The sequence below is a fragment of the Arvicola amphibius genome, chromosome 10, assembly GCF_903992535.2.
Source record: "Arvicola amphibius chromosome 10, mArvAmp1.2, whole genome shotgun sequence".
Classification (NCBI taxonomy): Eukaryota; Metazoa; Chordata; class Mammalia; order Rodentia; family Cricetidae; genus Arvicola; species Arvicola amphibius.
Genome location: NC_052056.1, coordinates 95,582,056 through 95,609,531, shown reverse-complemented (window position 1 = coordinate 95,609,531; position 27,476 = coordinate 95,582,056). Strand labels below are relative to the sequence as shown.

Here is a 27,476-nt window from a genome sequence, read left to right as displayed (position 1 = left end):
TCATATAGCTCATGCTGACCTTGAACTCATAGCAGACTTTGTGCATTAGCCTCCTGAGCTCGGGCTTTTAGGTGTGTCCTGCCTGCCATGCCCAGGTCATACTTCCGTTGGAAGCCTACATAATAGTTCATTGTAGAGCTATGAGAGCCATGTGTGGTAGTCCATGCTTTCAAACCCAGAATCAAGAGGCTGAATAAAGAGGATTATGAGGTCAGTTTGGGCTACAGAACCAAACCCTGTAATGATCAGCCAGTTAATTAATGAAATAAGGCATAGTGACACATGCTTCTAATCCTAGAACAGGGGAGATGGAGGCAAAAGGATCAGGTATTCGAGATCATACTTGAATACATAGCAAGTTCAAGGCTAGCTGGGGCTACATGAGACCCTGCCTTGAAAACAGAAAAAGATTTAAAAACCTATCCCCCAGATGGACTAGGGTTCCTCACTCATCAGTGAGCCTTCCCAGGGACTGTCACTCCGAGGTCAGGAGCTAGCAGTGCCATTCTGCCGTTCTTAACATGTGTGTTCTTCTTAGCTCTGAGGTGCCCACCCAGGAGCAGCTATAACCCATGTGCCAACCCCTGTCCAGCCACCTGCCTCACCCTAAGCAGCCCAAGAGACTGTCCAACCCTGCCCTGTGTCGAGGGCTGTGAATGCCAGACAGGCCACATCCTGAGTGGAACTACCTGTGTGCCCCTCAGACAGTGTGGCTGCAGTGACCAGGGCGGCTCCTATCACCTGGTGAGAGGCCATATGGCAGGGGATGGTCTCCCTTCCTGGCTTCATGTGGGTATGGGGAGGCAAGAGGAAGTGGAAGCTTCAGAGTGCAGGAAAAAGTGGGACCGGACAGAGTGGGGATCAGGACAAAGGCTAGATACTGAGAGACTGAGAAAAATAGAGATATAGACCCAGGTGTTGGGGAGGGCTGAGGCAGAAGAGTCGTGAACTCAAGGAGAGCCTGGGCTACATAGTGAGACTCTGTTGCATAGAAAATATAGATGGACAGATGGAAGGAGAACAGAGGTTGGGGAAGAGGAGGAAAATGGAGAAAATGAAGGGAGGGAGGGAGGGAAGGAAGGAAGGGAGAAAGATGGGGGAGGGGAAGAGACCAAATGCAGTTACCCTTTTGGATTGGCCATGCCCCACAGTTGGGGGAGAGCTGGTACACAGAGAAGACCTGCACCACCCTCTGCACGTGCTCGGTCCACAGCAATGTCACCTGCACCCAAACGGCCTGTGAGGCCAACCATGTGTGCTTGCGCCAGAACGGGCTGCTGCGCTGTGCTGCAGGTAAGCAGGGCATGCTGCAAGGGAGCCCTCAGTCACTAGGAGCGGCTTTCCAAGTCCTCCACCTTCCTTCCTACATCCCCTGCTGTGCTGAGTCTGACGTAGCCTGACTATATCTGAAGGACCCGTAGCAGAACTCACACTGCCATTCCCTCACCCCTACCCTAGGTTGGTCTTGAACTTCTGATCTTCCTCTGTCTACCTCCCAAGTATTGGGATTTTAGGCATGTCCCACCATACCTAGCTCTTTCTTTAATTTTTTTAAAAATACATTTATTATTTGTTTTGTGTGGCGAAGTCAGCAGGACCCTGTGCACATGGAGGACAGCTTATGTCAGTCAGTTCTCTTCTTCCACCATGTGGGTTCTGGGAATCAAAGCTGAGTTTTCAGGCCTGGCTGCAAGTGTCCTACCTGTTTCCGCATCTCACTTGCCCACACCTGCTCTCCCTTGGTGTCTTAGGGTTTCAGTTACTGCAAAGAGACACCATGACCAAAACAACTCTTATAAAGGAAAACATCTCATTGGGTTAGCTTACAGTTCAGAGATTTAGTCCATTGTCTTCATGGTGGATGACATTCAGGCAATCATGGTGCAGGAGAAGGAGCTGAAAGTTCTACATCTTCGTCTGCAGGCAATAGGAAGTGAACTGTCTGTCACACTGAGTGTAGCTTGAGCAAAGGAGACTTCAAAACCTACCCCCACAGAGACACACTTCCCCTAACAAGGCTACACCTCCTAATAAAGCCACTCTGTGAGCTTATGGGGGGTCACTTACATTCACACTACCACACATGGCATAAGTCCCCAGCAGTGCGAGTCACACCCCACCTGCCCTTTGATTCTTTTCTTTAATGTGGTCGCTGCTCTCTTGGGTCTCTCTGGCCTGGACCAGAGAGAAGGATGAACTGTGTTCCTAGGGATCTTGGAATGATCCCTCATCCACCTCTTTCTCCTCAGAGATGGGAGAGTGTCATATCTCAGAGGATTCCCAGATCGTGAGCTTCGATGGCCATAGCCATCCTATCCAAGATATGTGTACTTACATCATGGTCAAAGTGTGCCACCCCAGCATGAACCTGCCTTTCTTCACGATCAGTGCCAAGGCTGACAAGGATGCCCGCACTAAACCCAAGACCTTCAGTGTCTATCAGCTATATATTGACATCTTCAGCTTCCGAGTCACTCTGCAAAAGCGCCATTCAGTCCTGGTGAGTGGGTACAGTGGGAGGGAGGAGGAGCAACATCTGGAAGGAGAGGCTTCTGGTTTCGTCATCTCTTCATGGTTCTGTCTTCCTCTTCAGATCAATGACACGCTGGTCACCCTTCCTGCCACGACCCAGATCCCAGGAGTCAGCATCACGACCGAAGACGTCTACACCATTGTCACAATTAAGGATGAAGTTCAAGTCAAATTTGAGAGCAACAATTTCTTAGATATCAAAATCCCTGCATCCTCTAATGGAAAGGTGAGAAGGGAAACAACTGGCTGTGTTGGTGGGGAGGTGACTTTTTGGGGGATAGAATAGTACCCCATTCGAACACACCAAAGAGGTCACTCCCCAGCACAGAGGAAGAAGGCCGAATGTTCCTGTCTATTTAAAGATGGCAAGTATGCATCAATGAAAAATGCTCTTAGCACCTGGCATTTTGGCTCTTGAGAGGATAACACAGAGAGACCGTGTCTCAAATATTAGAAGGCATAAGTTTTACTTCTTTTGGAAGAGTGCCTGCCTACTATCCAGGAAGCCCTGAGTTCATTCCTTCAATGCATAAGCTATGTGTAGTGGTACACACTACACTTAGGAGCTGGAAGCAGAAAGATCAATAATTTAAGGTCATTCTCAGCTACACATCAAGTTTGAGGCTAGCCTAGGGTACAGAAGACTCTGTTTCCAAAGAATAAAAGTTAAAATAATGAAAAGGCAATGAGGTCTGTAGCTCAGTGGTAGAAAACCTGCTGAAGCCCTGGGTTTCACCCCCAGCACCAAAAGAAGAAAAAGAAAAAAAAAAACCTTTCTACCCTTTTAGTCCAGAAAACCTACTCCTCTCTGCCCTCCTAGGTCTGCGGTGTGTGTGGGAATTTCAATGGTGAAGAAGAGGATGAACTCATGACATCCAGTGATGAACTAGCCCAGGATGAGCAGGAGTTCATGGACAGCTGGAAAGATAAGCACATCGACCCAAAGTAATGGTCTTCTGCGTTTGGCCACCTCTTCTTTTCCTCTTTCCCTTCTTCCTTCCTTCCATTCCTTTCAGCTTCCTTTCTTTCCTTCTGCCCTTTCAGGACAGGGTCTCATTGTGTAGCCCTGGCTGGCCTGGGACTTAATAAATTAACCAGGTTAGCTTTGAACTCAACAACGTCCTCTTGCCATTGCTTCCTGAGCACTGGGATTGCAAGCACGTACCACCAGACTTAGCTTCTTTTATTTTTGCAGTACAGGGGACCTCAGACATGCAAGGCAAGGGCCCTACCCTCCAACTACACTCCCAACTTCCATTTTTAATTTATTGTTATTGGTTATATATGGTGTGTGTGTGTGTGTGTGTGTGTGTGTGTCTGTGTCTGTGTATTTAAGGCAAAATCTTACATAGTCCACAACAGTCTTAAACTCACTTTTGCTAAAGATGACCTTGAACAACTAACTTTCTTTCAAGGTTGATTTTCATAGCCCTGGCTGTCCTGGAGCTCAATCTGTAGACCAGGATGTCCTTGATCTCACAGAGATCCACCTGCCTCTGCCTCCCAAGTGCTGGGATCAAAGGCGTGCACAACCACTACCCAGCAACTTTGTGTTTTTTGAGATTTCTATTGTATTTTACGTGAGTGTTTTGCCTGTAGGTGTGTCTGTGTACCATATGTGTTCCTGGTGCCCACTGTGATCAGAAGAGGACACTGGATCCCCTGAAACTGGAGTTATGGATGCTTGTGAACTGTCGTGTGGGTACTGGGAACTGAATCTGGCTCCTCTGCAAGAGCAACAAGTTCTTAACCACTGAGTCATCTCTCCAGCCTCCTTGAGCAACTTAAAACATTTTATTTTAATTTATGAATTGTGTTTGTGTGTGTACACGTGACATGGTGCATGTGTGGAAGTCAGAGAACAATTTATATAAATCCATTCTCTCCCTTTCTGTTATATAGGTTCCAAGGATCAAGCTCAGGTCCTGAGGCTTGGTGGCAAGTGCTTTACCTGCTGAACTTTCTCACCAGCCTCAACTTTGAACTTCTGATCCTCCAGCCTCCCCTCTTCCAAGTGCTGGGATCGCAGGCATCCATCACCATGCCCAGCTCTTCTGAGCCCTTGCTTTTCCCATTCTAGTTGCCAGAAAATTGAAGAGCAGAATATCCAAGTGGCACAACAGGAGATCATGAACGGAAACTGCAGGCCCACTGACTTCGAGAAAGCCCAAGCAAACTGCCAGACTGCTCTCCAGGGTCCTACCTGGGCCCAGTGTGCTTCCCGGGTATCCCTTAAGCCCTTCCTGCTGGGATGTATGAACAACTTCTGTGAATTTAGAGAACTCTTCCGTGCCCTCTGTGAGGCCCTGCAGTCCTTCCAGGATGCCTGCCAAAAACAGGGGCTCAAGCCACCTATCTGGAGGAACAGCAGCTTCTGCCGTGAGTTTCCCCTGGAGTCACCCCATAGTTATTCCCAAACCCCATTTCTCTCCACATATCTCTGTAGCTTAGGCTGGCCTCAAACTCAAGGTTCTTTTGCTTTTGCCTCCTGAACACCAGGGTAATAGGTGTGTTCCACTATAACCTAAAAAGTTGGGGGGGAGCCTGGAGAGATGGCTCAGAGGTTAAGAGCATTGCCTGCTCTTCCAAAGGTCCTGAGTTCGATTCCCAGCAACCACATGGTGGCTCACAACCATCTGTAATGGGGTCTTGTGCCCTCTTCTGGCCTACAGGCATACACACAGACAGAATATTGTATACATAATAAATAAATAAATAAATAATAAATGAATGAATGAATAAATATTTTTTAATAAGTGTGTTTGTGTGTGTGTAGGATCATATTCATGTGTACAGGAAGCATAGAAGCCAACCTTAGGTGTTGTTCTTCAGTATAGCAATCTACCGTGTGTGTGTGTGTGTGTGTGTGTGTGTGTGTGTGCCCCAGTACCTTAGATGACTATAAGGAAAAATCTTCTGGAAGAGCTTCAAGTGCTCTTACCCACTTAGCCATTTCTCTCTCCTCCCTACATTCTGTTTGGAAATAAGGTCTCTCACTGAACCTGGAGCTCAGTTACTGTCTAGAATGGCTGACCAGCAGATCTGCCTGTCTTTGCCTCCAGCACTGGAATTACAAGTGCATGCCACATGCCTGGGTTTTTATGTGAGTGCTGGGGGAGAAACATGGTCCTTGTGCTTATATGACAAGCACTCTCCCAGCTGTGCTGTCTCCTGAGCCAGGGTCCCAATAGGCCCTCTGCCACTAAGGCTAGGCTGGCTGCTGAGCCCCAGGGGGTCTTTCTGTCTCTGCCTTCTTGGCACTGTCCACCATGCCTGGCTTTCATGTGGGCTCTTGGGATTGAATTTGGGTCTTCCTGCTGTGGGAAGGCAATATAGACTAATAAATCCCCAAGCCAGTCCAGCTAATACAAGAACTTTGTGAATGAAGTTGTACTGTTGGGGGTGGAACCCAGAGTTTTTCTCATACCGATAAACAGTCTGTCACTGAGCGGCACTTCTAGCCTCTCCGTTTTCACCTCTCCGGAGGCAGTGTTATCACTATCCTGCCTGGTTGCTGCTGCCTTTGAAGTTAAGTTTAAATTCTGTGCTGTGACTCTAAGACCCGAAGACTGTCTTGGCTCTATTACCTCTCATCTGCATGCAGCTCACACCAAAAACCTCGTTTTCCCACACACTGTTTATCTTCATACATATCCCTAGAAAGCTCTTTGCACCTCTAGACTAGACTGGGTACCTTCTTTTATATATTGATGAGGAGAAGGAAGAAGAGGAGGAGGAGATAGGGTCTCGTATAGCACAGTTTTGTCCTGAACTTGCTATATACCAAGGATGACCTTGAACTCCTGATCTTTCTGCCTCCACCCTGAGTACCAGGATTACAGACTTGCACCACCGTGCCTGGTTTCATGATGGACTTCACAGTCTACCAACCGAACCACATCCCTAGCTGTCTGGAGACTTTCTGAAGTTCTTTTCTGCCTTTTGAGGTGGATTTTGTGAGCCACCAGCTTACAAGAAATGACAGAGACTAATTATTAATTATGAAAGCTCAGTTTATAGTTTAGGCTTATCCCACTAGCTCTTATTTATTTATTTATTTGGTTTTTTGAGACAGGGTTTCTCTGTAGCTTTTTTGGTGCCTGTCCGGGAACTAGCTCTGTAGACCAGGCTGGCCTTGAACTCACAGAGATCCTCCTGCCTCCTGAGTGCTGGGATTAAAAGCGTGTGCCACCCCTGCCCAGCCCCCACTAGCTCTTATAATTTAAATTAGCCTATTTGTATTAATCTGCGTTTTGCCTCATGGCTTTTTACTACTCTTCCATCTTGCACCTCTTGTTTCCTCTCTGTGTGCTCTGGAGTCTGCCCTGCACCAAGATTCATCTCCTCCTCTTTTCTCTCTGCCCAGAAGTCCCGCCTAACCTCTTCCTGCCTAGCCATTGGTCGTTCAGCTCTTTATTAAACCAATCAGAAGGCGCCTTGGCAAAGACACTTCTTTAGAGTGCACAAAATGATTATTCCACAACAGTTTTTTCTTTATTTTTTCTACTATATGCTTTTTCAGATTTCAGAACTTGAACTATGAAGAATTTTGAGCTTTTGTTCTTTTCTTTTCTTCTCTTTTTCTGTTTGAGACAGGGTCTTACTGTGCAGCTCTGGCTGTCCTGGAACTCACTGTGTAGACCAGGCTGTCCTTAATCACACAGAGATCTGCCTGTTTCTGCCTCCCCAGCACTTAGAGATTAGAGATGTGCACCACTATACCTGACATTCTTAGTGTCTTTTTAAAAAGTTACTATGTAACTACACCATTTTCTCTCTCCCCTTTTCTCCCTTCAATTCTATTGATGTTCTGTGCCTTTGCTCCCTTGCAAATTTTGTGACCTCTCTTTATCATTGTTACAATGACAATATAAATGCATAAATAAATAAATACAACTTAGTCCACTTAGTGTTACATATAAGTAACATATATATGTATATTTGATATATATGCACACACATATGTATATGTATATATGTGTGTGTGATTTCATGGCTGACCTGTTGGTACTGGATAGTCTGTTAGGGACAACTGTTTCTCCCACTTTCACCATTCCTAAGTTGCCTGAGGCCCCGTGAGATTCCCCCTTCCCGTGTTAGACATCTGTTGGTGGCGTGCTTGTGCAGGTCTTGTTTAGGCAGCCATATTATTGAAGCATCATGAGTGAAGCTTTTCTGTCCCCAGCTGATCTTGTCATCCTCTGGCTCTTACAATCCTTTGTCCCCTCTTCTGCAATATTCCCTGAGCCTTTGCTGCAGAAGTTGTGATGCAGATGGTCCCCATCTATTGTGAAGAGAAGTTTCTTTGGTGAGGAGAGAGAGCTACAAGCTTCTGTTGGTACACAGATAGGTATTTGGAATGCAGTTTAAAATCATTCTGCTTTAGTAAATGGTAGATTATTTTATTGGTTTTTCGAGACAGGGTTTTTCTGTAGCTTTGGAGCCTGCCCTGGAACTAGCTCTGTAGACCAGGCTGGCCACAAACTCACAGAGATCCGTCTGCTTCTGCCTCCTGAGTGCTGGGATTAAAGGCCTAACCTAGGTAGAGTCTTTTCTAAGAGCCCAAGGGTAGGTTTCCAGTATCAAGCATGTTTTATTTTCTCTGTTGTTGAGCAGGCCTTAAGTCCAATTAGACAGCTGTTGATGATCACCAAGATGGGTGTCACTACTGCACCCATGGGAATATCTTTCGTGCTGGGCAGTGGAGTGATTCGTGGATGTCCCAGCGAGACAGGGCTATTGGTTGTTCCCTTCCTTTGGAACCCCAACAGTATCTGTTGGTACCATGAATGCTAGTCCTCAGGGAGGAGGCTTTTGGGTAGGAGCCAGCTCAGATCCTCAAGATCCTTAAGTACTGTATCCCAAGTGTGTGTGTCTTCAACCCAAGGGATTTACCTTTACCTAGGGAGGACAACCAAGGACAGTAGCCTCTAGTGTTTGGGGAGTCTTTCAGATGTCCCTGGCTAATAACTTCAAAGGGATTTCTCACACCTGATACTGGGGTTTTTGTTAGTCTTTTGCTCTTGTGGGGAGCATTGTCAGCCCAAGTGAAACAACTTCATTTAAACTATATATGTATACATTTAAACTATTTTTTTTTTTTTTTGGTTTTTCGAGACAGGGTTTCTCTGTGGCTTTGGAGCCTGTCCTGGAACTAGCTCTTGTAGACCAGGCTGGTCTCGAACTCACAGAGATCCGCCTACATTTAAACTATTATATGTAATTTTAGGTAAATAAAAGTACTGTGACTCCTTATGGCTCTTCCAAACATCCTTAGTGTTGGTTTTATTAGTATTAATTATTTGAGAATTTTATATACTGTATTGTGATCATATTCACCCCTCCCCCAAGTTCCCCCCGCTCCACCTACCCATTCAAGTTTGTGAATTTTTTTAAACCAATTGAATCAGTTTGTGCTCTTTATTTACTTTTGATCTGCTGGAGTGTAGTCCACCTCCCAGGGGCCACATCCTTAAAGAAAACCAACTCTGTCTCCCAGCAGATACCAACCGCCAGTAGGTCTTCAGCTGGGGGTGGGAGTTCACCCCGTTTCTTTTCTCCATGCTGAGATTTTGTTTGGCTTGTACTTGTGCAGGCCTTGTGCATGCTGTCACAAGCATGGGGGTTCATAGATGCAAATGACCTGTTGTGTCTGGAAAATACTGACTCCTTGGTGTCACCCACCCAGACTGGCCTCAGAATCCTTAGGCAGCAAACATGTCCTTGAGCTTCTGTTCTTCCTGTGCCCCCAAGCCTGGCTCAGTTGTGTAGCTAAACAAACAGTAAGGCCAGAGAGATGACTCAGTAGATAAGAACAATTTTGGGGATCTCTACAATTGTGTAGCCCTCACCATAAATGAAGATCCTTTAAAATTTTAAAACATGGGACTGGAGAGATGGCTCAGCAGTTAAGTGCTCCTGCAGAGGACCCCAAGTTTAGTTTCTAACATCCACATCAGGTGACTCTCAAACCCCTGTAACTCCGCCTCCAGGGCATCTGATACCTTCTTCTGGCTTCTGTGAGCACCCTTATACACATTACACAGATACACATACACATGCATGTATGCACACATGCATGCACACACACATACACATATAAGTAAGATATCTTAAAATGCAAAGCTAGGGGGATGATTAAAACTTTTTAGTACTTATAATTGTCCATATCAGCAGGGGTCTGATTGGGTCCAGGAACCCCAAGGGTAGCAACATCTGAGGATGCTTAAGTCCCTTTCATAAATAGCATAGAGTCTGCATAGAACCTATGTATACCCTCCAATACACTTTTAACCATCTCTAAATAGCTTAAGATATATGATATAATATACATGCTAAGTCAGCCAGGCTAGGAATGTAGCTCTGGGGTAGAGTGATCGCCTAGAATCTCTCAGTGAGGGGTTGGGGGAGGAGCAAATTAATTAGCTGGGGAATAATTGATGTAAACAGCATATTTCTGACGCTTCTTACTCATGAACACAGTGTATATTCCATTTGGTCACTCTCTGTTTTGCTTTGTTTATTACATTATTTATTGTGGGTGTGTGCATGTGTGTATATATGCATGCATGTAAGAACACACATGTGGAGGTCAGAGGACAACTTTTGGGAGTTAATTCTCTCCTCTCACTGTACGGATCCTGAAAATCCAATCCAGGGCCTCAGGCTTGCTGAAGAGCACCTTTATTTCTGGGAAATCTCTTCAGCCCTTTCTCTGTTGTTAAACTTACTTATGTAGTTGACAGTGGCCTTGAGTTTGGATCCTCCTGCCTCTGTACTCCAAGTGCTGATGGTACAGCTCTGAGGCACCACACAGAGCTGTTTCCCTGAAAGACCATTTTAAATCCCTTGGCAGTTTCTCCTCCCTGCCCTGCGTCCCCATTATAGCTGTATGTCCTATACTCATAAGTCTAGGAGGACTGAGGACATGAAGGTCACTTTGCTAATGCTGACTGACCTGGCTAAGTTTCTCATATTAATTTAAAAGAACCTTATACATTTATTTATTTCCTCAGGGCTAAGCACACAGCCCATGTGTACTCAGTCAATGTGGAATGGATAAAAAGCGGGGACAAACTATGTTGATGAATTAACCCAGCCTTGTTTCTGCAGCCTTTGCTTCCTCTGGCCCCTTCTGGCCCTCTTCACTGATACTGTTCTCCCTCCACTCCATAGCTCTGGAATGCCCTGCTCACAGCCACTACACAAACTGCCTTCCTTCCTGTCCACCTTCCTGCTTGGACCCAAACAGCCGCTGCGAGGGCTCTGGCCACAAAGTCCCCTTCACCTGCAAGGAGGGCTGTATCTGCCAACCGGGCTACGTGCTGAATAATGATAAGTGTGTGCTCAAGACTCACTGTGGCTGCAAAGACGCCCAGGGTGTCTTCGTCCCAGTGAGTGGCGTAGAGACAGGACTGGGGACCACTTTCTCCTTTGCGTCACTTCTCTCAGTCTGGAATGAACGTCTCTCTGTGCATGGCCCTGGAGTATGAACGCTGGTCAGGGCCTGATGCAGGCTGTGCAGGCGCTCCACCCTGAGCTGTGTTCCCAGCCATTGATGGGGGACTGGACACTGGGGCTCTTCACTCAGCTCCACCTCCAGCCTCAGATGCAATTTTTTAATATATATTTTTCTATCTGTTTTTTTTTTTTAAATTTGGTAGAGTGAAACCTGCAGGCTAAAAGAACAAGGCCCTCAGCAGGAGGGGAGGCTGTCTCTCCAGAAGCCATTCTCCCCTCACTATATGTCTTTTCTCATGGCTTCTGCAGGAAGGCAAGAACTGGATCTCCAGTAGCTGTACCCAGAACTGTGTCTGCATTGGCGGGGCCATTGAGTGCCAGAATTTTCAGTGTCCCTCAGGAGCTCAGTGCCAGGACAATGAAGATGGCAGCAGCAAATGCGTCAAAATCAGTAAGGAAATCCCAGGGATGGTAGAAAGAGTGTGCTCATGGCTAGAGGGGTCAGTGTCCTGACCTAAGAAGTGGAAGATAGGAAGCACCACAGCACCACAGTGGAGAGGGACTCTGGGGATGCATGGCTGGGCTGTGTTCCTTTTCAATTTAAATCTCTAAATGGTTACTCTCCCGTTAACTTGGGAGATCCATCTTCTTTTTTTCCTAGGGGCTTGACACACACAGCCCACACTCAGTAAACGGTGGCTAAGTGAATGGCAAAAGAATGAAAATGCTCTCCTAAGCTCTGTTGGTTGTTCAGCCCGCCTGGTCTCTGTAATTTCCACTCCCTTGGGTCCCACTGGACCTGCCCGTAACCCATCTCTCCTCCCCTAGCTCTGCAGTGCCCGGCCCACAGCCGCTACACCAACTGCCTTCCCCCATGTCCTCCTTCCTGCTCCAACCTGGAGGGCCACTGCGAGGGCACCAACCCCAAGGTGCCATTCGCTTGCAAAGAAGGCTGCATCTGCCACCCCGGCTTTGTGCTCGATAAGAACAAGTGCGTGCCCAGAACTCACTGTGGCTGCAAAGACACCCAGGGCGCCTTCATCCCAGTGAGTAGGTGTGGAGAGTGGGCTTGGGGTCCGTTCCTCCTTCCCTCTGCTTCTCTCTGCTTAGGAAATTTCTGTCGGTATGGCTGTCCCTGAAATGTGAAGACCTGTTTCCTCAGAGCCTGGCATACAGCAGGCAAAGGCTCTAAGGATGAACCTCGCCCCCAGCATCTTAGTACTGGATTCTAGGCAAGCCTTCTAACTCTGAGCCATGCAGCACACCCTGCCTGATGTAATTCTAGGCAAGCGATGTACTGCTCAGCCACACCCTTAGACTTTCACAGGGAAATTCTACACAGGCCTTCTGTCTCTGGACCTGCAGCCCCAAATGCCATTTTTTTAAAAGTCAGATATTTTCTACTGGTGCATGGTTGACTGAATAGATATGGAGCTTGAATATGAGGAGGGCCTGCGTAAACCCTGCAGGCATGAGGCTAAGACTGGCTCTCCAGCGCATCCTCCGTCTCCACTTCTTTCTCACCCCTTGGCTTCTGCAGACAGGCAAGACTTGGATGTCCACAGGCTGCACCCAGAGCTGTGCCTGTGTGAGAGGGGCCATCAGGTGCCGGAATTTCCAGTGTCCCCCGGGGACTCACTGCAAGGACAGCAATGATGGCAGCAGTAACTGTGTCAAAATCAGTAAGAGGGTCATGGGGGAAGGTGGGGAAGGTGTGCTCATGGCTGGAGGGATGAGAGGCAGAGCAAGATGGCGCTTAGTCCACTGGGTTTTAAAGCTCAGGGATAGGCAATCCCACAGTGCTGAGGGATGCTGGGGATTCACAGCGTGGCTGCGCTCCTCTCAGCGTTAGCTCTCAGAGGTTAGTCTTCCATATCCACGTCAATATTCCATAGCCTTACCTTTTTCTTCCAAGCCATGGCACACAGTCAGTAAATGTTTGCTAAATGAACAACAAAAAGGGGAAGAAAACCCCCAAGCTCTGCTGACCATTCCACCCAGCCTGGTTTCTATGGTCTGCCTCTGTTCTTCCCACTAACCCCACTCTCCCTCCATCCCTAGCTCTGCAGTGCCCAGCACACAGCCAGTACACCAACTGCCTTCCTGCCTGCCTGCCTTCCTGCCTGGACCCGGAAGGACACTGTGAGAGCGCCAGGACCAAGGCCCCCTCCCCCTGCAAGGAGGGCTGTGTCTGCCAACCTGGCTTTGTGCTGCATGATGACAAGTGTATGCTCAAAATTGAGTGTAGCTGCCAAGACACTCAGGGTGCCTTCATCCCAGTGAGTTGGTATAGAAAGTTGGTTTGAGAGGGCTCAGTGGATAAATCTCTTGCTGTGTGTATTTGTCAGGGTTCTCGACAGAATGAATCTAGATATAGGAAGGGAAATTATTAGAATGGTTTACCCTGTAAGTCTAATCCAACAATGGCTGCCTGTAAATGGAAGGCCCAAGAATCCAATAGTTGTTCAGTCTGTGAGGTTGGATTTCTCAGCTGGTCTTTAGTATACACCAGAGTCCCAAAAAAGAAGGCCCTAATGCCAGTGAAGGAATGGATTTGCCAGTGAGAGCAAGGAGAGAGAGAGAGAGAGAGAGAGAGAGAGAGAGAGAGAGAGAGAGAGAGAGAGAGAGAGGATGTGAAAGCTTCCTTTTTCCATGTCTTTTATATGGGCTGCCAGCAGGTAGATTAAAGGTCGATCTTCCTATCTCAAAGATCTGGATTAGAAGTGGGTCTTCCCACTTCAAATTATTTAATTAAGAAAAAAATAAATCCTCACAGGTGTGCCCCATCATTGGGTTTTAGTTCATTCCAGATGTAGTCAGTTGACAACCAAGAACGGCCACACACTGCAGGGGTAAGGATCTGGGTTCAGATGGCCACGGCCCACAGGACTGCTGTAGTAGTTCTCTTATGGTGCTCCTTCTGGGAGGCGGGAGCTGGCAGGTCTTGTGGAGAACAGCAGCAGAGAGTGAGGTATGGAGGGACTATCTCAACGCGTCAGAACTAGAGCTTGTCCTCGGGCCTCGATGGATAAGTCCTTCCCCAGTCACTCCCCCACACAAACATACGCAAACACATACAAATTTTTTTTTTTTAAATAGGTTTGGTGGTCACTTTCTACTTTCCTCTGCTTCTTTCCACCTGGGATGTCCTTCCCTGGTTTGTCAGGGCCTGCCATAGTCTAGGCAGGCTTACTTCCAAGGAGCCACACCTCTGTCTCCAAACTGGGGGATTCTAGGCAGGGGCTCTACCTCTAGTACATGCCCCAACACCACTTCCCACCCCTGCCTGTCAGTTGGGCCCTACTCTGGTGCTCTGTGGCTGACCTACACACCAGGCTCCCATTGGGAGTTCTAGGCCTCAGCTCTAACACTGAGCCACCCCAGCCTTTCAGTACGGATTATAGACAGATTGTCTAAGGGTGAGTTAATACTCTAGTCCCCTCAGGAGGAGTCCAGGCGAGCATTGCACCCCTGAACTGTACTGCCAGCCCCAGATGCAGCATTTGCCCTTGTGTTTGTTTTTGTTTCCTGAGACAGAATCTCACTATGTAGTTCTGGTTGTCTTTGAACTCACAGATATCTACCTGCTTCTGCTTCCCAAGCACTTGAATTAGAAGTGTTTGCCACTACATCCTGACAAGACACTACATCCTGACAAGACACTACATCCTGACAAGATGTAGTGGTTTTTTTTCTTTCCTTTTTCCAAATATTTTCCACCTGTGGTTAATTGGCACACTAGATTCTGAATGTACAGTAGGGAGGGTAGACTGAAGCTCTTCAGACAGCGGGTGAGGCTGGCCACCTCAAACCAGCCCCTCCTTCCTGACTTTCTTTTCTCCTGACTTCTTCAGGTAGGCAAGAGCTGGATCTCCAGAGGCTGTTCCCGGAGTTGTAACTGCATGGGAGGGGTCATTCGATGCCAGAAATTCAAGTGTCCCTCAGGGACTTTCTGCCTGGACAATGAAGATTATACCAGTAACTGTGTCAAAACCAGTAAGGAAGCCACCATGGGGGAAGGTGGAGGGGGTTTGCGCATGACTCAATGGATCAGAGGCAGGGCATGAAGGGGCTTAGTTCTCTGGACCTTATAGGTGGGGGATAAAGTAAAGAACTTCTGGGGCCCCACTGCTCAGCTGGGTACCTTCACAGTGTTAGCCTCTCCATGGTTAGTCTCCCACATTAACTTGGAAAGACATTTTATTACTTTGGGGGCTTGGCACACATCCCATGCTCAATAAATGTTTGCTGAATGAATAATATAAGAGGGGTAAAAACCCTCAAAGCTCTGTTGGCCATTCAGCCCCACCAGGTTTCTGTAGCCATTGCTTCTTGAGCCCCTCTGAGCTTTTCCACTAATCCAACTTTCCCTCTGCCCCATAGCTGTGCAGTGCCCCGCCCACAGCCACTATACCCACTGCGTGCCATTTTGTCTGGCTTCCTGCTCAGACCCAGAAGGCCACTGTGAGGGGATCAGCACCAAAGCCCCCTCCACCTGCAAGGAGGGCTGTGTCTGTGAACCTGGCTTTGTGCTGCATGACGGCAAGTGTGTGCTCAGAACTGAGTGTGGCTGCAAGGACGTCCAGGGTGCGCTCATCCCGGTGAGTGGGCATGGAGACTGGGACGGTGCAGGGTGGGGAGGCGGCTTAGAATGTGGTTTGAATCTGGATTGAATCTCCACAGCCCACATAAACTGGCTGGGTAGCCTGTCTCTGTAGTCCAGGCTCCTACTAGAAGATAGAGAATTCCTAGAAACTCAAGGGAGTCTTTGTGCTCCGTGAAGAAGGACATGTAAAAAGAAAAAAGGAGGGGAGTGGAGCTGTCTCATACAAAGTGGAATCCTCTGACCGCTTCAGATACATGTGCCCTAGTTCTGCACACATAAATAAACCCATCTCCACACATAAAAGATTGTTTTGAAAAGTGGGATGGGGCGACTTGCTCTTTTCTTGTGTTTTGTGCACCTGGGATATGCCTGTCTATACACATGGTTGCCTTGGAGTGTGAGGTTGATCAGGTCTGGAATATACTAGACAAGTGCTCTATAGTTGACCTTCCACATCCAAACGCCACCAGGAGACTGTATGTAGTCAGAAGCTGTGTGAACTGCGTTGTGCTCCCAGGCCACCAATGGATGGTTGTTTTGTAAGCACTTTCATGGGAATTGTAGGCAGGTGCTCTACCAATTACACAGGTCATTTCCCCCAAATTTTCCATCAATGATGGGTTAACTAAATAAGAAACCTGCAGATAGGAAGGGTAAAGGTCAGCACTTCAGAGAGACGAGACTGTTGTCCTCTAACCAGCCTTCTGCCCTCACTTCATTTTCTCCCTTGGCTTCTGCAGGCAGACAAGACCTGGATCAACAGAGGTTGCACCCAGACCTGTGCCTGCGTGGGAGGGGCCATCCATTGCAGGAATTTCCAGTGTCCCTTGGGGACTTACTGCAAGGACATCAAGGATGGCAGCAGTAACTGCACCAAAATCAGTAAGAGAGCTGCAGAAAGTAGTGGGGAGGGTGCTCATGGCTGGACAGAGCAGGGGAAGGCAAGAAGGAGCTTTCTTGGGCCTGGGAGGGCAGGGCAGGAGGTCACACAGTGAGGAGAGATTCTGGGGACTGGTACTTTTGGACTGGGTACTTTCTCAGTCTGGGTGTCTCTATGGCTAGTACCCCACAATAATTTAGATCTGTTCTTCTTACTTTCTTTTCTAGGGGTTTGGCACACACTTTGTGGCCAGTAATTGTTTGGGAGGAAAAAAAATGCAACCTATGTTCAAGTTCTCTTAAACCTTCCATCTCCTCTGGTTTTTGTAGCCTCTGCTTCCTCAAACCTCCTCTGGACCTCTCCGCTAACCCCACTCTCCCTCCACCCTATAGCACTGCAGTGCCCGGCCCACAGCCTATTCACCCACTGCCTTCCCTCCTGCCTGCCTTCTTGCTCCAACCCGGATGGCCACTGTGAGGGAGTCAGCACCAAAGTGCCTTCAACCTGCAAGGAGGGCTGCCTCTGTCACCGAGGCTTTGTGTTTAACGAGGACGAGTGTATACCCAGACTTCAGTGTGACTGCAAAGACTCCAGGGTGCCCTCATCCTGGTAAGTGGGTGTGGAGAGTCGTTTTGGTATAACTTCATATTTCCCTCTGCTTCTCTGAGCCTAGGATGCTCATGTCCGAATGGCTGACCCTGGAGTGTGCACTGATCAGGGCCTGGTGCTCCGTGGACTAGAGTAGTCCTCTAAGCTCCAGGTAGGGTTAACTCTTACCGCACAGCAGCCACTCATTTGAAGGCTCCAGGCAAGCAATCGACTGCTGAGCCGTGCCCTCGACTCCTCACTGGGGGCTGGGTGGGGGGAGTGTTCTGCACGGACCTTCAACCGTCAAACCACATCCACCAGCACTAAATGCAATTAAAAAAATTTCATAACTTCATTTAGTGTATATCTTGAGTGTCTGTGTGAATGTATGCCAGCTAAGTACACGTGCCTGAAGTGGCTAAAAGAGGCTATCAGACAGCCTAGAACGAGAGCTATAGTTTTGAGGGTCCCAGTGTGAGTGCAGGAGTCTAAACTTGGGGAGTGTAAATATCGGCAAGTGCACTTAATGTTGTCATCTCGCCAGTCCCTGAACGCGGCTTTGTGAATCAAGTATCTCCCACCTACTGTGGATGGTTGACCCCGAAGATGGGAAGCTCTGCTTCTCTAGAGTATGTGGGTAATCCATTCAGGCCTTAAACTTGTCTCTAAACACACTGCCAAGTTCTCACTCCCTTTCTCTTCCTGTGGCTTCTGCAGGCAGGCAAGACCTGGATCTCCAGAGGCTGCACCCAGAGCTGCGCCTGCGTGGAAGGGGCCATCCAGTGCCAGGACTTCCAGTGTCCCCCGGGGAGCTATTGCTTTGACAGCAATGATGGCAACAGCAGCTGCGCCAGAATCAGTAAGGGAGCCATGGGGAAAGTGGGGAGGGCGGCCTCATGGCCAAAGGGATCAGAGAAATCACATTCTGAGAGTTCAGGGGCACCACAGACCACAGAGGGGAAGGATTCTGTGAATCCATGGCTGGGTCAGTGATACTTTCTCAGATCTTAGTCTTCCACACAGACTTGGGAGATCTTCCTCCTCCTTTTCGTTCTCTTTCTTCTTTCTAAAGATTGTGTGTGTGTGTGTGTGTGTGTTGGAGCCCCTGGAATTATAGGATACTGTAAGCCACTCAACCCGGGTGCTGGGAACTGAACTCAGATCTTCTACAAGAGCAGCAAGCAACACTAACCACTAAGTTAACCACTCACTCTCCAGTCCAAGGTCCACTCTTCTTAGTTTCTTTCCTCATAACTCGGCACATTCCCCATGCTCAGTAAATGTTTGCTAAAGAAATAACAAAAGGAAAGAAAAAGCTCCCAAGCTCTGTGGGTCATTTGGTACAGCCTTACTTCCTCTGCTTCCTTGCGTCATTGTGTTCCTCTCCACTAACCCCGCTTTCTCTCCATCTGAAAGCTCTGCAGTGCCCAGCCCACACCGTCTACACTAACTGCCTTCCCTCCTGCCTGGCTTCCTGCTCGGACCCAGATGGCCTCTGTAGGGGCATCAGCCATAAAGCCCCCTCCACCTGCAAAGAAGGCTGTACCTGTGAACCTGGCTATGTGCTGCATAATGACAAGTGTATGCTCAGAATTCACTGTGGCTGCAAAGACGCCCAGGGTGCTCTCATCCCGGTGAGTGGGCGTCTAAAGTGGGGTGTGGGGAATGGGAAATGGCTCAGTGTGTAAAACATTGCTCTACAAGTATGAGAACCTGAGTTTGAATCCCTACAAGCCATGTTAGCTAACCTTGTTAGCTGTCTCTAGTCCCAGAGGTTCCTACTAGGATGGGAAGTGGTGGTGTCAGGGACAGGAGAATTCCCAGAAATTTAAGGGCTAGGGAGGGAGGAAGAGAGAGACGCGTCTCAGTAAAAAGTGGAATGTGAGGTTTTCCTCTGTCTTCACATATACATACGTCATATTTACAGGCATTCCAAAGAAAACAAACGTGCGCCCGTGCACGCACACGCACGCGAACACACACACACACACACACACACACACACACTTGCTTTTGTTTTGAGACAGGGTTCACTTTGCAGCCTTGCTTGTCATGAAACTGAGTTGTACTGGTCACGGTGGCACATTTCTTTAAGCCCAGCACTCCGTAGACAGACGCAGAGGCAGGCAGATCCCCTTAAGTTTGAGACCAACTAGATCTACAAAGTGAGCTCCATGACAGCCAGGTCTGCAAAGTGAATGGATAAAGGTTAGGCGAGTGCCTTGGTGCTGAACCATGCCTCTGTCCCCTCCCAGGGGCACTCTGGTCAGGAACTATGAGACTGGGTTACACTACCTAGACCTCACTTGAAGACTGGGGCTGAGCTCTGCCCCTGAACTACACTCCTCTCTCTCCACTGGGGAAGCTTAGCCAGGCCCCAGCCCCTCACTGGAGGATTCTAGGCAAGTGTTCTATAGCTCTGCTTGACTTTCTCTAACCCCCACCATCACGGAGGATCCTAGACAGAGTTTCTGTATCTGAGCTATGCTCCCAAGCCATCAGTGGAGGCCTCTCTGCTTGAGTGCTATCACTGTCAGCTCCCCAGTGGAGGGCTCTAGATCTGCGCTATACCACTAAGCTATGTCCACAGCCCCAGATGCATTTTTCCCCAAATCTGTTCCTTCCATGTTTATGATAGATTTGGAATCTGTTTACAGGGAGGGCAAAGGTCAGCCCTTCAGACAGGAAGTAAAGCTCTCTCCCTTTAAGCAGTCCTTCTGTCCTGACTTCCTTTCTCTCCCTTGGCTTCTGCAGGCAGATAAGACCTGGATCAACAGAGGCTGCCACCCAGACCTGCACCTGCGTAGGAGGGGCCATCCTGGCAGGACTTCCGGTCCCTCAGGGAACTTACTGCCAAGGACTTCGAAGATGGCAACAGTAAATGCACCAAAATCAGTAAGGGAGCCATGGGGAAGGTGGGGAGGGTGCTCATGGCTGGAAGGATCGCAGGGGGAAAAGGGGAATAGATCTGGGATGGGGAGTACCATGGTGGGGAGGTACGTGAGGACCCATGGCTGGGCTGGAACCCACTGTTAGTCTTCCTCATTGTTGGTCTCCAATTGACTTGGCAGATTGAAATTTTTTTAAAGATGTTTTTAATACATGTATAATGGGGTGCCTATATGTGTGTGTTTTGCACCTGAGTGCAGTGCATGTGGAGGCAAGAAGGGATGCTGCATTCCCTGAAGTGGATTACAGGGGGTACTGAAGGCCACTTTATATGGATGCTGGGATCTGAACTCAAGGCCCATGTAAGAGCAGAGAGCAATCTTTAAAGGCTGAGCCCTCTCTCCAGCCCCCTAATCTGCTTTTTGCAGCTTGCTCACTTTGCACCTTCTAGGTCATCTCCAGTAATTTGTCTCCCTCCACCCCATAGCTCTGCAGTGCCCAGCACACAGCCTATTCATCAACTGCCTTCCCTCCTGCCAACCTTCCTGCTCGGACCCTGATGGCCGCTGTGTGGGATCCAGCACAAAAGGTCCCTCCACCTGCAAAGAGGGCTGTGTCTGTGAATCCGGCTACGTGCTGAATGACGGCAAGTGTGTGCTCAGAAATCACTGTGGCTGCAAGGACGCCCAGGGTGCGCTCATCCCGGTGAGTGGGCATCTAAAGTGGGGTGGTGGGTGATGGGAAATGGCTCAGGGTAAACATTGCTGAAGAGAACTGAGGACCTGAGTGTGAATCTATCCAGTCAATGTAGGCCTTGGTGGTGTGCGTCTGTAATCCCAGGGCCCTACTAGGAGATGGGAAACAGAGTGAACGACAATAAAGACAGGGGGAGTGGATGGGAGGAAAGAAGGGTGGGAGGAAGGAAGAAGAGAGAGTCTCAGAACAAAGTAAAAGGTGAGGACCAATATTCAAGATTGTCCTCCGGCCTCCAAACATACATGTGTTCCTGCTCCCACCCATAAACACTTGAAACTTTTTGTAAAACGTGAGATTAAGGGCTGCTTTTTTTCATTCCTTTTGCTTTCTCCACCTGGGATGCTCCTGTCTGTATGGCTAGTCCTGTAAGTATAAAGGTTCGAGAATAAGCTCATCCCCTCTTGGGAAATTCTAGTCAAGTACTCTACAACTGAGCTTTCCTCTCAGTCCTCAATGATGGCTCCTAGATGGCTCCTACCTCTAAGCCATAGCCCATACCCTCTTGAAGGATTCTAAACAAATGTCCTATCTCTAAACCACAGCCTCCCCACCACCCCACTTATTACTTCTGAGGATTCTAGGCATAAGTTCTGTAGAAGGGGTGGCAGGATGCGCTCCTGCCGCCCAGCTCCCGGACGGCCAGCTTTACACCCGAAATAACAACGCACAAATTGTATTCATTTAAACACTGCTTGGCCCGTTATCTCTAGCCTCATACTGGCTAACTCTCACATCTTGATTAACCCATTTCTATTAATGTGTGTAGCACCACGAGGTGGTGGCTTACCAGGAAAGATCCTAACCTGCGTCTGTCTCGGGTCAGAGAATCATGGCAACTGACTTTCTGCCTTCTTCCCAGCATTCTGTTCTGTCTACTCTGCCTACCTATGTTCTGACCTATCAGGCCAAACAGTTTTCTTTATTAATTAACCAATGAAAGCAACAGATAGATAGAAGACCCACCTACATCATTTCCCCTTTTTCTGTTTAAACAAAAAAGGCTTTCAGTTTAACATAGTAAAATTACATATAACAAAACAGTTATCAAGCAAGAATTACAGTTACAATATTTATATCTATTTTATCTTTTATCATAACTAAGGAAAACTAAAACTATGACTATCCATTCTTCAACTCCATCAAAGACTCCAGAAGGATATATTACCTAATTATTCAAGAAGTAAGCAACTTCTAAAACTCTAGAATGACAGAGACAACTCGCTGCCTGGACAGTCACCCAAAGTTCTTTTGTACCATTGGGGCATCCATCTTCGGCCTTCAGGCCCATAGTATCCAGAGATATTTCCATGAAGCAGGAAATTCCAAAGACAGTTCAGTCACTTTCTTTTGTGTCCTGCAGAATGTCTCGCAGACTCTTTCATGAATCAGGAACCCTGAAAGGCAATGCCACCTTTAGGCAAGTTCAACAGTCCTCTCTCTGTGAGTTCTCTGTGTCCAGTTTATGCAACAGTCCAGCCAAGAGCAGTTTCTTGCCCAAATGGCTATCAAACTCCATAAGGAGCCTCTTCGATGCCCATCTTCCTCAGGAAGTAGCTTGGTGCTGCCAGGAGCAGATGTGTCTCATTGTCATGAAAAGCTCTAAGTTATTAAAACATTTAAAATGCCATATTCTGTAGTCTTTGAAAGATATGAAGAATGCCTATATGAAGTATATCTATGCACACCTAGAAAGTCTAACTAACATGAATACAAACTTGACTATTATAGATGATTATCTATTAATCTATATTTCTTAATTATACATTACATTTTTAAATGAACTACACAGTCACAATACCTTAAGATCAGAAATACGTATACATATAACAAAATTAACCTTAAAATCTATACCAATGCAAATTATTCATATATATATATCATATCCTCCTTTAAATGTAAAAGAACATTTATAAACAATATTTGGGAATATGGGCACAGTTATTTCTCTCCAAATTGCTTCGTGCTGAATGGGGGCGCTGTTATTTAGGTCTCTCATGGTGTAACCTGTGTGTCAGGTTCATCTCAGTCGGCAGTTGAGTGAAGTAATTTTTTTGTGGTTGTTCACAGCAACTTTTTAGGAGGGTGTGGTCTATCATACCCTATTGGGATAGAAGCAATCCACAGGGTCTCATCCTCTGTAAAAACAAAAGAAGAAACTCTTTTCCAAAGCATGATATCCTTAGATCCAAATTCTGAAGTCAAGATACCTTTAGAACATATATGCAGGTTCAGTTTAGCAGCCAATTCAATGAAATGGTTTTTTTGTACTTAGCCCCTTCACAGTCAAAAGTTTTAAAGAAAACTCAATAAAATACATAATCCAGACCCTCTGTGAATTTTCCATTTTTACATGACTTATTTTTACTCTATCATTTTACTTCATTCTGTCTCTTTAAAGACTTTACCCTTTATTTTTTAAAGTATTAACTTTATTTTCTATATTCTTTTTCTTCTCTCTCTCAAGCCCACATACACTCATCCAACATTGTGACCCATTTAGAGGTCTTTTATGTCTGAATCTGTCCTATTGTGAATCTGTAATTTTTTACTGTCTAGGAGCACTTCTTTTCTTTTTTTTTTTTTTTTTTTTTTTTTGGTTTTTCGAGACAGGGTCTCCCTGTAGTTTCTAGAGCCTGCCCTGGAGCTAGCTCTTGTAGACCAGGCTGGCCTCGAACTCAGAGATCCGGCTGCCTCTGCCTCCCGAGTGCTGGGATTAAAGGCGTGCGCCACCACCGCCAGGCCCTAGGAGCACTTCTTAAAATGCTAAGCACTTCTTAAAAACTTAAGCTTGCGTCACAGAGGAATAATACGGTACTGCCTGTGTCCTGCCCAGCCTAAACCTTAACTGCGCTGTTATTATGGTAATTATGATAGATCCTGCCTGAGTTCAGCACAGTTCAGCAAGGCGGAGCCGCTCCTGCCTCAGAGCCATTTGGCGCCCCTGAGCTGCCCACAGTTCCAGGCACACAGCAAGTCCACATTGAAATCAAGCAAGCCGTAGCAGTTTAACTCTGAGAATGAGCTTTTAATCTGAGTTACATCCAAATCTGCCACACCGAGTACTGTGCAGCCTGGAAAGATCTCTCTGTATGGTGGCAGAAATCCGCCATGCTCTCCTGCTCGCCTAAGCCTGATCCCACAGTCTGCCCAGGCAGGAAGCGCTGAGCCATTGGCATAGTCTCTTAGTACTGTCTTCCTGATCCCAAGCAGGCCCAGAAATGCTCCATAGCCAGAGTTTGCACCGGCGGCAGGGCCTAGGAAGCCACATTTTAAAATGGCTGTTACGGCTTTTTTTCTGCCGCTATTGCTGACTCAGGAAATCTCTCTACAGCACGCCATAGCAAACAGCAAAAAGCTGTGTTAAACTCTCTCTCTCCTTTATTTAAAGCCCTCTCAGGTTTTTAAGTGGATTTAGTCCATCACTTTGGAGCGCCAATTGTAGAAGGAGCGGCAGGATGCATTCCTGCCGCCCAGCTCCCGCATGGCTAGCTTTACACCCAAAATAACAACACACAAATTGTATTCTTTTAAACACTGCTTGGCCCATTAGCTCTAGCCTCATACTGGCTAACTCTCACATCTTGATTAACCCATTTCTATTAATGTGTGTAGCACCACGAGGTGGTGGCTTACCAGAAAAGATCCTAACCTGCATCTGTCTCGGGTCGGAGAATCATGGCAACTGACTTTCTGCTTTCTTCCCAGCATTCTATTCTGTCTACTCTGCCTACCTATGTTCTGACCTATCAGGCTAAGCAGTTTTCTTTATTAACTAACCAATGAAAGCAACAGATAGATAGAAGACCCACCTACATCGAAGTTCTTCATCTGAACTGTGCTCCTATGCTTCCAAACCCCCAGTTGAGAATTCTTAGGGTTCATCTCTGTCACTGAGTTATGCCCTTAGTCCCTCACTGGAGGATTTTAGGCATGCCCTATACAACTGAGGTATTCTAGGCATACCTCCACTGCATTTTCTCCCCATATACCTTCCATCCATAGCTGGCAAAATGAATACATACAGAACCTGCAGATACGGGAGGCAAAGGTAAGTCCCTCAGACATGAGGCAAAGCTGTCTCTCCCTAATAAATCTTATGCCCCCACTTCCCCTCCCTTGGCTTCTGCAGACAAACAAGACCTGGGTCAACAGAGGCTGCACCCAGAGCTGTACCTGCGTGGGAGGGGTCATCCTGTGCAGGAATTTCCAGTGCCCCTCGGGGACTTACTGCAAAAACATGGCGGATGGCAACAGCAACTGTACCAAAATCAGTAAGGGAGCCATGGGGAAGGTGGGGAGGGTGTGCTCATGGCTGAGGAGACCAGAGGTGGGGCAAGAAGGAGCTTAGTCCCCTGAGCCTATGAAATCTGGGACAAGAGGTACCACTACGGGAATGGGTTGTGGGGAGCTGTGGCCAAGCTGGATCCTTTCTCACTGTTAGTCTCTTGGTTGTCAGTCTCCACATTCACCTGGAAGACGTGTTCTTTGTAAAGATTTTATTTATAATTCCATGTATAGTGGTGTGTCTGTATATGGTATGTGCACCCGAGCGAGTTCATGCAGGGGCCACAGACGACATCATATGCTCTGGAGCCTGGCTTACACGAGATTCTTGAACAGGACAAACTTAACTTGGGTCCACAAGAGCAACAAGTAGTCTCAGCTGCTAAGCCACCTCTCCAGTCCCAGGAGCTCCACCCTCCCTGTTTTCCTTAGGACTTGGCATAAAATTCACATTCAGTAAATATTGGCAAAAGACGTGAGGAGCTCCACACACTCTTGAGCATTCTGCTTTGACCCTGTGTTCCTCTTCATTAACCACACTCTGTCTTCCCCATAGCTATGCAGTGCCCCTCCCACAGCCACTACACCTACTGTGTGCCATTTTGTCTGGCTTCCTGCTCAGACCCAGAAGGCCACTGTGAGGGGATCAGCACCAAAGCCCCCTCCACCTGCAAGGAGGGCTGTGTCTGTGAACCTGGCTTTGTGCTGCATGACGGCAAGTGTGTGCTCAGAAATCACTGTGGCTGCAAGGACACCCAGGGTGTGCTCATCCCGGTGAGTGGGCGTCTAAAGTGGTATTGGTTGGGGCTGGAGAGAGGACTCAATGGGTAAAATGTTTGCCTCCCTGGTGTGAGGACGTGAGTTTGAATGTGTACAATCATGTAAGCCTTGTTGGTGTGCATCTGTAATCCCAGGGATCCTAGAGGGAGGTAGGAGGGAAGTCAGAGTGACAGGATGATCCCTAGAAACAGGAGAGCTAGGAGTGTATGGGCAGGAGTGAGGGGCAATAGCAGAGAGAAGAGAGACACAGAGATGAGGGAAGGGACTGGAGGAATGGAGGGAAAGAAAGAGACTGTCTCAGTATGAAGCAGAAGGCTGGGACCAACATTAGAGATTGTCTTCTGGCCTTCACACACTCTGTGTTCCCCACCCTGCCTAATGCTTTTTCTTAAAGGCAGGAGTGGGGACCGTTTTCTCCTTTCCTATGCTCTCTTCTTCAGTTTGTGTGGCTGGTCTTGTAATGTGAAACTTTGTCCTGGTGTAACATCCTAACCCAGTGTTCTACCGCCGAGGTACACTCCTAACCCCTCACTGTAACACCGCCATATACTCCCGGGGCCTCACTGAGGCTCTGTGCCCTAGTGCTACTCCTGAGCCCCCCTCGCACGACCTCTTCTGGGTTCTTGACAGCTGTTATAGCAGTGAGCGAGGCCTTTATCCTCCTGTTAGTTCCTAAGCCATTGCTCTACTGCTAAGCCCGTCCCCTAGCCCTTTCAGAGGACCCATGGCAAGTTCTCTACAACTGAGCCACACTCCCAGCCTCTCACTGGAGGATACTAGGCAGTTTTGTACTTCAGAGTCATGCTCCCAGACTCTTTTAGAGAATATTAGGTAATTCTAGGTCTACCTCTAAGCCACAACCTCCTCAGCCCCTCCCAAACTCCTGCCACTCATTGCTGAGAATTCTAGACATAGGTTCTGCATCTAAGCTGTGCTTCCAAGCAGCAAAGGAGAGCTCTCTGCCCTAGTTCTACCAATGACCCCCCAACCCCTTACTGAAAGAGTCCAGTCATGCACTGTACCATTGAGCTATGTCCACAATCTCAGAGATATCTTTTTTTTTCTCCAAAATCTTTTTCCACTTATGATTGGGTTACTCATTGATGCAGAAGCTGTTGATAGGGAGGGCAAAGGTCAGCCCTTCAGACAGGAGGTAAAGCTCTCTCCCTTTTACCAGTCCTTCTGTCCTGACTTCCTTTCTCTCCCATGCCTTCTGCAGGCAGACAAGACCTGGATCAACAGAGGCTGCACCCAGAGCTGCACCTGCACAGGAGGGGCCATCCTGTGCAGGAACTTCCAGTGTCCCTCAGGGACTTACTGCAAGAACAGGGATGATGGCAGCACTAATTGCACCAAAATGAGTAAGGGGGCCGTGAGAGAGCCCAGAGGGTGTGCTCATGGATGGGGAATCCAGGATAGGGCAAGAAGGACCATAGGCCCTGGGCCATAGAGGTAGGGATAGGAGGAAACACAGTGGGGGGAGGGATTCTGGATACCTGTGGCTGGTCTGAGCATCTTCTCGGTGTTAGCTGCTGTTTAGTCTCCCTACTACTCCTTGGGAGATCCATCTTCTTTTTTTATTTCCTCATGACTTGGTAACAACTTAAAAACATTTGTTGAGCCGGGCGGTGGTGGCACACGCCTTTAATCCCAGCACTCGGGAGGCAGAGGCAGGCGGGTCTCTGTGAGTTTGAGACCAGC

At 47.8% G+C, this 27,476-nt stretch overlaps 1 protein-coding gene across 1 annotated transcript in view; it reads left to right on the top strand.

Annotated features, from left to right (window-relative positions):
• Zan (zonadhesin) overlaps positions 1-27,476 on the top strand; it is a 106,519-nt gene that overhangs the window by 35,697 nt on the left and 43,346 nt on the right. The window contains 25 exon segments of the mRNA XM_038344470.1: positions 539-744; positions 1,152-1,293; positions 2,250-2,500; positions 2,594-2,758; positions 3,353-3,477; positions 4,613-4,911; positions 10,708-10,925; positions 11,302-11,443; positions 11,821-12,038; positions 12,533-12,674; positions 13,054-13,275; positions 14,851-14,988; positions 15,376-15,593; positions 16,339-16,480; positions 16,871-17,073; positions 17,243-17,261; positions 17,788-17,925; positions 18,483-18,700; positions 19,821-19,850; positions 19,852-19,920; positions 19,922-19,961; positions 20,443-20,660; positions 24,841-24,982; positions 25,552-25,769; positions 26,995-27,136. Of these exon segments, the coding sequence (XP_038200398.1) occupies positions 539-744; positions 1,152-1,293; positions 2,250-2,500; positions 2,594-2,758; positions 3,353-3,477; positions 4,613-4,911; positions 10,708-10,925; positions 11,302-11,443; positions 11,821-12,038; positions 12,533-12,674; positions 13,054-13,275; positions 14,851-14,988; positions 15,376-15,593; positions 16,339-16,480; positions 16,871-17,073; positions 17,243-17,261; positions 17,788-17,925; positions 18,483-18,700; positions 19,821-19,850; positions 19,852-19,920; positions 19,922-19,961; positions 20,443-20,660; positions 24,841-24,982; positions 25,552-25,769; positions 26,995-27,136 (4,065 nt within the window).